The sequence below is a fragment of the Lissotriton vulgaris genome, chromosome 1_1, assembly GCF_964263255.1.
Source record: "Lissotriton vulgaris chromosome 1_1, aLisVul1.2, whole genome shotgun sequence".
In the NCBI taxonomy this organism is placed as follows: domain Eukaryota; kingdom Metazoa; phylum Chordata; class Amphibia; order Caudata; family Salamandridae; genus Lissotriton; species Lissotriton vulgaris.
In genome coordinates this window covers 1,087,847,677-1,087,860,694 of record NC_141685.1, presented here as the reverse complement: position 1 = coordinate 1,087,860,694, position 13,018 = coordinate 1,087,847,677, and the positions used below count along the sequence as shown (strand labels likewise).

The 13,018-nt window shown below is 49.3% G+C and overlaps 2 protein-coding genes across 2 annotated transcripts in view; one reads left to right on the top strand and one right to left on the bottom strand.

Annotated features, from left to right (window-relative positions):
* ENTHD1 (ENTH domain containing 1) overlaps nt 1–13,018 on the bottom strand; it is a 1,212,238-nt gene that overhangs the window by 81,948 nt on the left and 1,117,272 nt on the right. The gene's annotated exons all lie outside the window — the stretch shown is intronic.
* On the top strand, nt 1,648–4,011 carry LOC147748641 (uncharacterized). The gene has a single exon (XM_086952040.1). The coding sequence runs from the start codon at nt 1,648–1,650 to the stop codon at nt 4,009–4,011; it is 2,364 nt and encodes a 787-aa protein (XP_086808166.1).

Sequence of the window (13,018 nt, the reverse complement as noted above, 5' to 3'; positions counted from 1 at the left end):
CTGTTACAAGTTGTCCCTGTGGAGTTGTAAAGGAACCTGTATTAGCCACATAAGTTCCTGCACCCTTACTTACGCTACTGCTGGGTTATTTTGTAACCCCCCAAAAAATCTAACAAGCAGAATCATTTGCGACGCCGATAGCTCAAACTTTAAGTAATGTGAGACCTATGATTGGTATTGTCTGGTGTTGTGCACGGTACAGTCTCTAGGCGCTTCTTGGTTGAGAAAGTGTCTGCTCAAAATTGGGAAGAGATGGCGCGGAGGCTGGAAGTGTTTGAAGTGGAATGTCTTTGAAGGCTGGAAGAGGGGGAGAAAAGAGTGATACATTTCAAGACTCAGTTGTACGAATGTTGACAGAGCCGGTATAAGGAGCAGAAAAGCGTCAATGAAGGCCAAGACAAGTAACGAGGCAGTTAGAAGTGGTGGTTTATTATTTTGAGGGGGTGTTTATTGTATTGTAATTGCATTTATATAGAGCGTACTACCAAGGCGTTGAAGTGCATTTTTATGGTATGAGAATGACCAGAGGTAGTATGGGGTTGGTTAAGTTGGTCTGAGGGTTAGACGAGGTGAAATGAAGGTTAGAAGTTGCTGTTTGGCATATAAAAGTTATTAATATTTTATTTTCTAAGTATATTTATATTGACAATGCAAAAGAGTGGTACATCATTTGCCACCCAATGTGCGTCTTATGCGTTCAATGAATATTCCAATATTTCTCCAACCAATAATACAGTACTTTTCGTTGCCATGTGTTTATTATGGCCATTTTTTCCATTATCATAATGCAAGTACCCTAACGAAACAGTGATGCACTAAACTTTGCCTCTTTCCCTAAGTCATTGTAACTTGGGAGTTAGAAATTATGAAATAAATAATAGATATGACGATGGTATGAGGATTAGCAGCGGTAGAACAAGGGCTAGCTGACTCAGGAAGGGGTTCAGACACAGACCTATGAGAGTTTTGATGTGTTAGGGTAACAGAGGTGTCAGGATTCTTAGTCGCTGCGGTACAATTGTTATGAGGGGTTTATGATAGTAGGGGTGGAACTTGGAAGGCACAGCCGAGGGTTTAAAGAACAGGTTGGAGGGGGACAAAATTACGTGAGGTTTAAAAGAGGGGTGAACGAGGGATTGAAGAGGTTGCATGGTGATGGTTAGATGCTTCGGCAGGAGCGTTGAGTGGATGTGAGGGTCAGAGGGGTGACAGCGAGACAGGATGTTACAAGGTGTGTAAGTTATCCAGTATTTGGGTGTCTTTCATAGATTCACATGCATGAATCATTCCCCGTCGTCGAGACGGGAGCCTCCGGTATATAAAAAGTAATGTCCTATAGACATACATATAAAGGAATAGGCCTAAGGGTCTCACCTTAGTGTCCTATCTAAGTCCTTATGTAGGAAGGACCAAAACAGAGTAGGCCCAAGGGTCCCACCTTGGTAGCCTATCTGTGTCCTTTTGTAAAAAGGACCAAAGTAAAGAGAACCAACCAATCAGCTACTACCTCCTTCTAGAACCTTCCTGTCAGGAGCCTCAGTCTCTCAGATTTTCTACCGCACGTTGTGCTAGGGAGTCTCCACCTGAGCTCTTCTCAGGAAACTTGTTTCTTTCTTCAAAAAACGAATTTTTCACAACTTCTTTGCTATGGCTGATAGCCAGAAAAAAGGTCTCTTCAGAGCCTGTTCTTCCTGTAGTAAAAAAAGGGTACACGTAGAGGACAAACATAAAACTTGTTTATACTGCCTCTACCCCCAACATCAGGCCAAGGACTGCAAGATATGTAGAACCTTCTCCAACAAAACCCTGAAGGACCGAGAAGGACGCCTATTACTATGGCTGAACAGACTGAAGAACAAACCAGAGAGCGACTTGGTCTCAGAAGGTGAGAGCATTTCTGGTGCTTCGCAGTTCTCCTTGAAGAGGCCAAGGGTTTCTTCCCCTAGCCCCTCAGACACCCCTTCTAAGAAGGCCTCCAAAAAGTCTTCAGAGGGCAGAACACCAGTGTCTGACAAGGACCTTCCTGTCCCCAGGAAGCAGCCGCTGATTCCGGCGACAATGACAACGTCAATGGTCACCTCAGCGCTAAGAACCGTTTCGACGTCGACGACAACAGTGTCGATGACGACGGCGTCATCGGCATCTTCCTCGACGACGAGAACGACACCTTCATCGTCGGCGAGTAGACCTGTGCCGTCTACCGTCCCATCGACGACTAGAATTGTGCCGTCGACGACGAGATCGACGTCGAAGACATCGACAACGACTTCGTCGACGAAAACCGCAACGTCGACGAAGCCTCCCTCGTCGACGAGGAGTATTCCATCGACGACGACGAAGCCGTCGACGACGGAGAAATTGCCGTCGACGAGGACAACGTCGACGAGGGCGTCGTCGACTGACACGCCGTCGACGAAGAGTAAATTACCGGCGACGACGGAGACTACAACGCCGGCACCGTCGACACAGGCGTCGACGACCGCAGGCACATGGAAAGAGTCTGAACTACTTTCACATGCCATGGATGCCCAGACATCCCATGTCACAATCAAAATAACAAAAAGACCAATCACACCAGACATGACGTCACCCAGTAAGGTGCAACAACTGACCCCGTCCTGCTTATTGCAAGACGAAGAGTTGGATGAGGAGTTATATACACAGGCCACTAGTCCTTCAGAATTGGTGCTTAAGTGCCAAAGCACAGATGAGGAACAAGAAGTGGAGGAACACATGGAACAGACTGTCCATACTCAGGTGCACACACAAGTAACACCAATGGTGTGCCTACCAACATCCATTGTCTCGGACTTACAATTCCTCATAAAGGACTATAAAGAGCGGTTCCCAGAGAAAACCACTACAACTGCACCTCCAGTTACACAGGTACCTGCTCCTGTACCTCGTCATAAGCCTCCTCCACTGGTACTGTCTAAAGACCAAGATCCGACACAAGACATTCTCTCGTCCGACGATGAGGAGAGAGACCAAGAAGAAGGGGAAGTCCGTGACGACGACTCAGACCCTGACGCAGACCAGGACTACGTCGCTCAATCCCCGGCCTCTCCAGAGCCACAGTCTTCGGAATCACCACCCGTAGACATTGGTGGTTTCCATAACCTCATAGAGCGGGCGGCCAAACGGTTCCATATGTCTATGGAAACCCAGGAGACTGAATGTTTCCTCTACGATTTTAAGGAGCCTACAAAAAAGACGACTAGGTCAATCCCAATTATTGACTATCTATGGAAACAAGGCAAACAACTAATGCAAACGCCAGCTTCACTTCCTGTGGTAGTGCCCAGGCTTGATAGAAAATACAAAGCAACCTCATCGGCGCCAGCATGCCTCACGGGTCACCCCAAAGCAGACTCCGTGGTAACACAAGCGGCGCAGAAAAACTCGCGCAATCCTGCATCTCCTTTATCTACGCCACCCGACAAGGAAGGCAGGAAGCTATATACCACTGGAAAACGCTTCTCCACCACATCTGCGATGACGGTGAAGGTCGCAAATTCAATTGCACTCCTGCACCGCTACAACCGTCAACTCTGGGCAGACATCGCGCCCTACCTAGCTAATCTACCAGAGGATTTACGGGAGGAGGCACATTCGCTTCTCCTAGAGGGCCAAACATCTGCCTCTGAACTAATTGACTGTGCTATAGACGTAGCCAGGACTGGTTTCAGGCAGCTGGCAGGTGCCGCTGTTCTGAGACGACAAGGTTGGCTTAAGGCCACCTCCTTCCGTCAGGAAGTACAAACAAAGATCATCCATATGCCCTACGATGGCGAACATCTTTTTGGCGAAACAATCGACGAAGCCCTCACCACTATCAAAAAGGACACAGATACGGCCAAAGCTCTGGGAACTCTACAATTTAGAAACCAGTCCTTTCGTGGTAACAGAGGAAGGGGACAACCTGCATACAGGGGATCCTACCAGAACAGGTCCTCCTACCCGTACACCCAGAGCAAACCACAGTACCGGGGACACTCAGTGTTTTGTTAAATACCCCTCACACACCAACAGGCCCCTTGGTGTCATGCTTCATCATCGGGGTCTTCGCACCCCGCTAGAGGGATGCGGCGTGCTACGACCAGCGACTACGCGGGAGCACTGAAGTGGTTGACTATGTGTGGTGTGTGTTGTGTGCATGTGCTGGGGTATTTAAGGAGAATGTGAGTGAAGGGTGTGGTGAGGATTAAAAAGACACCTGGCCAGTAGGTTTATGAGAAAAAACTTTATTCGAAACCTCTGGCTGGTGCTATTAAAAAAGGTGCAAGGCGAGGTTAGTAGTCTTGATTATGGACTCTACCTCTGGTGTGCGTCAACATGTTTCGGAACTCAGTGTTCCTTCTTCAGGACGGGTGCACAACTTCCCAACCCTACTCACGTGTTTTTAATAAAAAATGTTTTTTCTTTACTTTAGAAAAAAGTGAAAATATTTACAGTGAAAAATAAGGCTATGATGTGCCTACAGCGGTTTTACGGGATCATGCAGTTGCATGTCTCATTTAGACTGTCTTGTTATGCCTCATGAGCATGTCCAGAACGCCAGGGTTGGTAGGTGGACTCCTAATAAAGTCCGCCAAAGTAGGCCTCCTTCCACCCTGCAATGCTCCGCTGGTAATGAACTAATTGACTGTGCTATAGACGTAGCCAGGACTGGTTTCAGGCAGCTGGCAGGTGCCGCTGTTCTGAGACGACAAGGTTGGCTTAAGGCCACTTCCTTCCGTCAGGAAGTACAAACAAAGATCATCGATATGCCCTACGATGGCGAACATCTTTTTGGCGAAACAATCGACGAAGCCCTCACCACTATCAAAAAGGACACAGATACGGCCAAAGCTCTGGGAACTCTACAATTTAGAAACCAGTCCTTTCGTGGTAACAGAGGAAGGGGACAACCTGCATACAGAGGATCCTACCAGAACAGGTCCTCCTACCCGTACACCCAGAGCAAACCACAGTACCAACAGCGTCAAGGCCAGACAGGACGTCAATCTTCCTACAATAAATCAACCTACAGGGGAAAAAACCAAAAGAGACCTGCTGGCAACCGCCAATGACTCATCCCAATGGCCAGCCCATCCACCATTGCATTTTTTAAGACTTGGAGGAAAACTCACGTTCTTCCTGAAGAATTGGCAAAAAATAACAACAGATCGGTGGGTGTTACAACTTATCCAATTCGGACATTCACTAGAATTTCTCTCAATTCCCCCAACAACACCACTAGCCAAACGGTCCCACAGACACCTACGGCTGCTTCTTCAGGAAATAGCTTCCATGCTTCAAAAGGGAGCGATAGAGAAAGTTCCACACACCCAAAAAGGAAAAGGATTCTACTCCCATTTCTTCCTAATCCACAAAAAAGGCAAGAAATGGAGACCAATCCTCGACCTGAGAGCGCTCAATGTGTTCCTAAAGAAACAGTTGTTCCGTATGGTTACAGTACAAGAAATACTGGGCCTCCTGGAAGAAGGCGACTACATGACGTCCCTAGACCTGCAGGACGCCTACTATCACATCCCTATCCTCAAGGGACACAGGAAGTACCTCAGGTTCGCAGTAGCAGGAGCCCACTATCAATTCCGTGTTCTCCCGTTTGGCCTCAAATCTGCCCCACGGATATTTACAAAATGCCTCTCTCCTGTGGCAGCCTTCCTTCGTCAACAGGGTCACCAGGTTTTCCCACACCTGGACGACTGGCTGGTAAAGGCACCGTCTGCGATAGCCGCAGCCACATCCTCCAGCGCCTGTCTAAATCTTTTCCGCCGCCTAGGCTTGACCCTCAACAGGGAGAAATCGGCACTGGAACCAAACAAAGTCATCACTTTCCTTGGAGCGACTCTGGACATGGAACGTGTAAGAGCCTTCCCCTCTCAGGAGAGAAAGACCAAGCTCATCTCCTTAGCCACGTCAGTGGCATCGAGAAAGACTCTGCCGGTCCGTACCTTCAAGTCTCTCCATGGCATGATGTCCTCATGCATTATGCTCATTCCACACTGTCGTCTCAAAATGCGCCCCCTCCAGGAAGAACTGACGAAACAATGGACACAAGCTGCGGGATCCTTCGAAGACCGCATACACGTCACACGAGCTATGGTCAACCATTTGCAATGGTGGAGGTCGCCCAAACATCTGTCGCAGGGACTGCCGTTCCTGCTTCCGGCGGAACCACACGTAATAACAACGGACGCATCACTAGAAGGCTGGGGAGCAGTCCTGCAAGAACTCCAGATCAATGGCAAGTGGACGCCACAGGAATCCAAACTCCACATCAATCTACTGGAACTAAGGGCAGTCTTTCTAGCTCTACAAGCTTTCCTTCCACGCATCTGAAACTCCCCAGTGCTCGTCAGGACAGACAACACCACGACGATGCACTACCTGAACAAACAGGGAGGGACGCGATCACTTTCACTCTCTCGAGAATCACAGAGAGTCTGGAATTGGCTTCTAGAGCATGGAATAGCGCTCCAAGCCGAATATGTCCCGGGCAAAGACAACGTCTTGGCGGACGCCCTGAGCAGGGAAAGGTCACAGTCCCACGAATGGGAATTGAATATGGAGGCGCTGAAATATATCTTCGCGGAGTGGGGAACCCCGCAGATAGACCTCTTTGCCACCAGGGAGAACGCCAAATGCCCAAGCTTCGCAAGCAGGCTTCACCAACCAGGAACCCTCGGGAATGCATTTTCCATCGCTTGGCGGAACGTATTTGCCTACGCCTTTCCACCATTTCCACTGATACCCAGGGTGCTCAGGAAGATGAAATCGGAGCCCTGCACTCTGATCCTCATCGCCCCATCCTGGCCGAGGCAGCATTGGTACACGGAACTTCATCGCCTATCTATCCGACCACCTCTTCGCCTACACAAACACCCGGCCCTGCTCACAATGTCCCAAGGACAGGTTCTCCACCCGAACCTGAGCCCTCTGAAGTTGTCAGCCTGGCTCCTGAGTACCGCGAATTCAGCCACCTGAACATTCCGCAGGAGTGTAGAGATGTCCTCGCTAAGGCTAGAGCCGACAGCACTAATAAGACCTATTCTCTAAAATGGAAGCGTTTCTCTGTTTGGTGTGTGGCAGAAGACCTACACCCCTTCCATGTCACCCCACAGCAGCTGCTACCATATCTACTGCATCTAGCGCAATCAGGCCTTGCACATGCATCCATCAAAGTACATCTAGCAGCGATATCCAGGTTCACAAGAACTTCCCAGGGTCCTTCCCTGTGGGCGGACAGGCTTGTCAAGCAATTCCTAAAAGGTCTATTCAGATCCTTTCCACGACCAAGACCAATCCCTCCGTCGTGGCACCTCAACGTGGTCCTTCACCAACTGATGAAGCACCCCTTCGAGCCCATCCACAAAGCGGATATTAAATTCCTTTCATGGAAGACGGCCCTCCTCCTGACCCTAACCTCTGCCAGAAGGGTCAGTGAACTGCAGGCTCTCTCCATCCAAGATCCTTTTTTGTAATTCAGAGAGGACAGGGTCATTCTACGAACTAACCCCCGCTTCATACCGAAACTCCCCTCGGACTTCCACCTTAACGAACCAGTGGTGCTCAAATCGTTCTTTCCAAACCCAACTACTACAGCTGAAAGAACCCTGCATTCATTAGATCTGAAGAGATGTCTCAAATTCTACATTGACAGGACACAACACTTCAGAAAGTCATCCCAACTCTTCGTGGCCTTTAGCAGACCAAGGAAAGGCATGCCCCTGACGAAACAAAGTATATAAAGGTGGATCTCTTCAGCGATAACTTTCTGCCACGACAAGGCTGGATGGCCTTTGGAGGCACGAGCCAAAGCCCACTCAACAAGAGCCATGTCCACGTCTGCGGCACTATTTGCTGGAGTGCCGATACTGGACATTTGAAGAGCGGCGACCTGGAAGTCCCCGCACACCTTCACCAGGCACTACTGCCTGGAAACTGAGCTGACGAGGGATGCAGCAGTGGGCAGAGCAGTGCTTCGCCATCTATTCCAGTGAGGTGAGCCTTCTTACATCCCACCATCCTTTACTGGTATGCACATTTCTTTATTCCTAATACTACATGACATTGCATGTTGGTGATTTGCTGTCGCGTGATATGTATTATCTACAGACTCATATATGATGTACCATCACAGAATGTGCATAATGTATTGCTTGCTACTGTGATTCAGGCATGTGAATCTATGAAAGACACCCAAATACTGGATAAGAAATGCGTTACTTACCTGTAACTGCAGTTATCCAGTATTAGTGTCTTTCATAGATTCACATGCACCCTCCCGCCTCCCCTGGAAGGACTCACCTATCTCTCTAACAAGTTTGCGCCTAACTAGCTTGGTGCGTACGAAAATCTGAGAGACTGAGGCTCCTGACAGGAAGGTTCTAGAAGGAGGTAGTAGCTGATTGGTTGGTTCTCTTTACTTTGGTCCTTTTTACAAAAGGACACAGATAGGCTACCAAGGTGGGACCCTTGGGCCTACTCTGTTTTGGTCCTTCCTACATAAGGACTTAGATAGGACACTAAGGTGAGACCCTTAGGCCTATTCCTTTATATGTATGTCTATAGGACATTACTTTTTATATACCGGAGGCTCCCGTCTCGACGACGGGGAATGATTCATGCATGTGAATCTATGAAAGACACTAATACTGGATAACTGCAGTTACAGGTAAGTAACGCATTTCTTCTGCTGCAATTGCCTGCTTACTCCGATGAAAAGGAAGGCGCGTGGCTACTGTTGGTAAAGTATGCTGCCCTGCCAAACAGAAACATGTTTTATAAATGAAGAGGTGCAAGTGGGGCAAGTCAAACATTTTTATAATATTTCGTGCCGCCACCATTGCTAATGAAAACAAGTCGTACAAACAGTACATTGTGAAAATCTATTTTAATCTTGATTGTCACTTTTTAAAATACTTCTTTTTAAGAAATTACCCCTTTGCTCCTGAATTGTTTTCGCGCAGCGGATTTAGCGCTGCCGCGACACCGCGACAAGTCAAACACTCCTTGCCGCCATTCCGGCAAGCCCAGAGGCCACGCCCCTTTCTCGGAGGCCACGCCCCCGGCCGCCGCCCTACCTATCCATAAATCATGTGCGTCTCCCGGACGCGCAGTGGACGAGCGCAGCGGACGAGTGCAGCGGGCGCGACGTTTGCGCGCCGAAGGTGCGCCAAAGGTAAGCCCGTATGCACCCGTCCGCGACCGACCGGGCCTAGGGGCCCTCCATCATGCCCAAACTATACAATACTCTTCTGCGCAGCTGTATAACCTCCAAGGGCCGTGGCCTCTGGATGACACTGTGACCGTGCGCATCGACAGGCTGGGACTGACAGCCCCGCGCCTTCTTCCCCATTCCCCCTCCTTACCCTCCCCCCTCCCACTGGCCCTTCTCCTGACCTGCCTGTTCCTCCTGCGCCCACCACCTTATCCGCCTATTACCTTAACACCAGGTCAGCAGTTAAGCACTGCCACAAACTCTTTATCTTATTGGACTTGCACAAACCTGATCTCCTATTCCTTACAGAGACTTGGTTTTGCGACAACTCCCTTCCCTCTCTGTTAGCTGCCTCATATTATGCTCTGCGAGCCGACCGACCCTCCGGCAAATCGGGCGGCGGCGTCGCTCTGATCGCCCGTAGAGAAATCTCCTTTCAATCTTTAGCCTTCTCCTCCATCAGCTCATCAGACTTTTTAGTTGTCCGCTCACTCTCTTTTAGTACCCCGCTTACCTATTTACTTATGTACCGCCCCCCCCCAACCCTCTCAACTCTTTCTACCCAGCTTCCAAGATTTTGATGGCCACCCTAGCAGTCAACAACTCCTCCATCTTGGTGTTAGGAGACTTCAACTTCTGGCCCTTAGACCCGGCTGAATGCCCCACCTCGAAAGAATTCTCAGATACCCTTCGCTCTCTCAACTTCGACTCCCACGTCCACTCCCCCACCCACATCCAGGGTCACATCCTTGATCAGATCTGGTCCCTTAATTGCCCAATAACCTCCCTGTCTATCTCCCCCTGCACTTGGTCCGATCATATCTAGATATCATTTTCCCTACACCTCAGCTCAGTCCCCAAGCCCTCTCTTACCAAAAACACCTGGGCGCACTCCTGGAATCATGTGGATGTGGCCTCTCTGTCCGCCACACTCTCCGCATCCAGTCCGGACCTTCACGGTTAGTCGTCTTCCGCACAAGCCGACTCCATTAACTCTTGGCTCCGATCAGGCTGCGACTCCGTCGCCCCCCTCAGGCGGGTGTCCTCCAGGCGCACAAACGACGCGAACCGTTGGTTCAATGAGGAATTGAAGGCTCAAAAACTCACTGTGCGCCGTGCGGAACGGACCTGGAGGCGAGATTATTGTCCCAATCTTAAAAATCAGTACATCACCCTCCAGTCTCTGTACAAAAAATCTATCTTGGCGACCAAGATTGCTTACTTCTCCTCAAAAATCCATGCTGCCAAAAATCAGCCTAGAGAAATCTTCTCCATTGTGCACGATCTCGCCTACTCTGACAGAGCTACCCTCAAACCCTCCCCTTCCCAGGACTTATGCGATTCCCTCAACACCTTTTTTCTGGACAAAATCTCTAACATCAAAGCAAACATCCCTCCTCTTTCGTCGATACCCAGTGTCCGTCAGTCGGAGCACGTCTTGATTCCTTCCCCCTTTTGACAGAAGAGTCCTTTCTCTCCTTCCTGCCTATGGTCAAATCAGGTTCCCCTCTGGACCCCTGTCCTGCTCACATCCTGAAGCAGATCTACTCGGCTTGTGTGCAGCCCCCTCTCAAATTTCTCAATAGCTCTCTGTCCCAGGGCATTGTTATTCCACCCCTCAAATCGGCCATCATCGTTCCTATCCTTAAAAAACCTTGCGCTGACCCTACCGCTCTTGTCAACTACCGCGCCATCTCACTATTGCCCTTTTTGGGGAAGGTACTGGAGCGTCATGTGACCAAGCACTCAGTACCTTTGTGGAGGAGAACAGGGTGTTAGCCCCCCGTCAGGCTGGGTTCCGCCTGCACACTCCACGGAGTCCGTGGTGCTATCGGTCCTCGACAACCTCAAAGAGGGTATGGACACTAACCACCCCCAGGCCCTGGTCCTCCTCGATCTTTCCGCCGCCTTTGACACGGTTGACCACTCCATCTTACTTTCCTGTGTCAGGGCGGCGGGGATTGGAGGCTCGGCCTTGGTCTGGCTGTCCTCCTTCCTGAGAGACCGCACCCAGGCAGTGCGCTTGGGCGACTTCTCGGCGGACTTCCGCGAAGTACTATGCGGGGTTCCCCAGGGCTCTTCCCTTTCCCCTCTTTTATTTAATCTGTACATTGCCCCTCTCATTTTTGCCCTTCAACAAATGGATGTCTCCGTCTATAACTATGCGGATGACCTTCAGCTTATTTTTTCCTTATCCACATCCCCCCAGTCCATGTCCAATTTCCACTCTGTTATGATCTTTATCCGGGACTGGATGAATTACAACCACCTGAAGTTAAACCCAGACAAAACGGAGCTGGTTTTGACAGGTGGTTGCTCCAGTCCCTGGACCTCCCTCTTCTGGCCCCCCCTCCCTAGGTCCCCCCCTTCTCCATCGTCCTCTGTAAAAACTCTTGGGGTTAAGCTGAATGACCAACTCACTCTGCACTCCCAAGTCAGTCTAGTGGTGTCCTCTTCTTTTCTCTCACTCCGCACTATCTGAAAAGTCTGTCGTTTTTTTTCTATCTCTGCCCTCAAGCTCATAGTCCTGGCAATGGTAATCTCTCGCTGGACTACGGCAACGCCCTTTATTGTGGCATGCCCGCTTTTAGTATACGACGATTACAGCTGGTCCAAAACCAGGCTGCCCGCCTGGTTTACAACTTGGCCAAATCCCACCACGTCCCTCCTCGGGGAACATCACTTACAACGCATTTATTACAACGCACTACCATTACATCGCAACCATTACAACGCAAACCATTACAACGCATTGCGCTGGGGGGCGCTCTAGGATAGGGAATATATTTAATTTACTATCCAACACCTTCCCTACTATCCACGGGGACTGGTGTTGGAATAGTAAATTAAATAATTCACTATCCAGCGCCTAAAAGCACTATGCGTTGTAGTGGTATGCAATGTAAAAATCGCGTTGTAACAGCAGGCGTTGTAATAGCCTGCGTTGTAGTGACACCAATCCCACTCCTCTCCTCAAGTCCTTACATTGGCTCCCTATCCGAGAACGAGCTCAGTTCAAGATGTGCTGCATCACTTTTCAGGCCCGGGTCGGCGCAGCCCCTGCCTTCATCTCTTTGGAAATCAAAGCCTATGCCCCTGCCAGGGAACTGCGCTCATCCTCCCAACAACTGTTGACAGTTCCTCGTTTTAAGCGCAAAAAGTGGGGAGGCACGAAATTTTCTACACTTGACCCTGCTTTCTGGAACTCTCTCCCCGCTCACCTCAGATCTTCCACCCAATATACACTCTTCCGTAAGGCGCTTAAAACTTTTCTTTTCTCACAAGCCTTCTCTCCATAACTGCTTTTTCTCTGTCTCCCCTCGATCTTCCTGTCCTTTTGGGTTCAGTACTCTATAGCGCCATGAAACCGCCAGGTGAACGTGCGCTTTATAAATATTTTAAACTCAAACTCAAACTCAAAATATCACGCACAGCCGCCATTGCTAATATAAAGTCGGGCGAACCGCGCAATGTGAAAATATCACGCGCTGCCACCATTCCTAATAAAAATTAAGAGCTGGAAAAAAAATACAATGTTGCAAAAATATAGTTGAGCAAACCGCGCACCACAAAAGAAAAGTCGCATGGCCACCATAGTTAAAGTCCAAGCACGGCATGCTGCCCTGCAAAAAAAATTTAAAAAATCATTAATTTTCAGGAGAATGTGTCATGCCTGCAACAGGAGGTAGGAGAAAGTCATGTAAGAAAATAGTGCTCACAGCCTGTAAATAAAACATACTGAGTAACAACACATGTAAGGGGGCAGTCCTCATGGGAGGTTACAATATG

Bases quoted from the DNA above. Each gene is read 5' to 3' on its own strand.
- LOC147748641 (XM_086952040.1), top strand. From the start codon at position 1,648: ATGGCTGATAGCCAGAAAAAAGGTCTCTTCAGAGCCTGTTCTTCCTGT.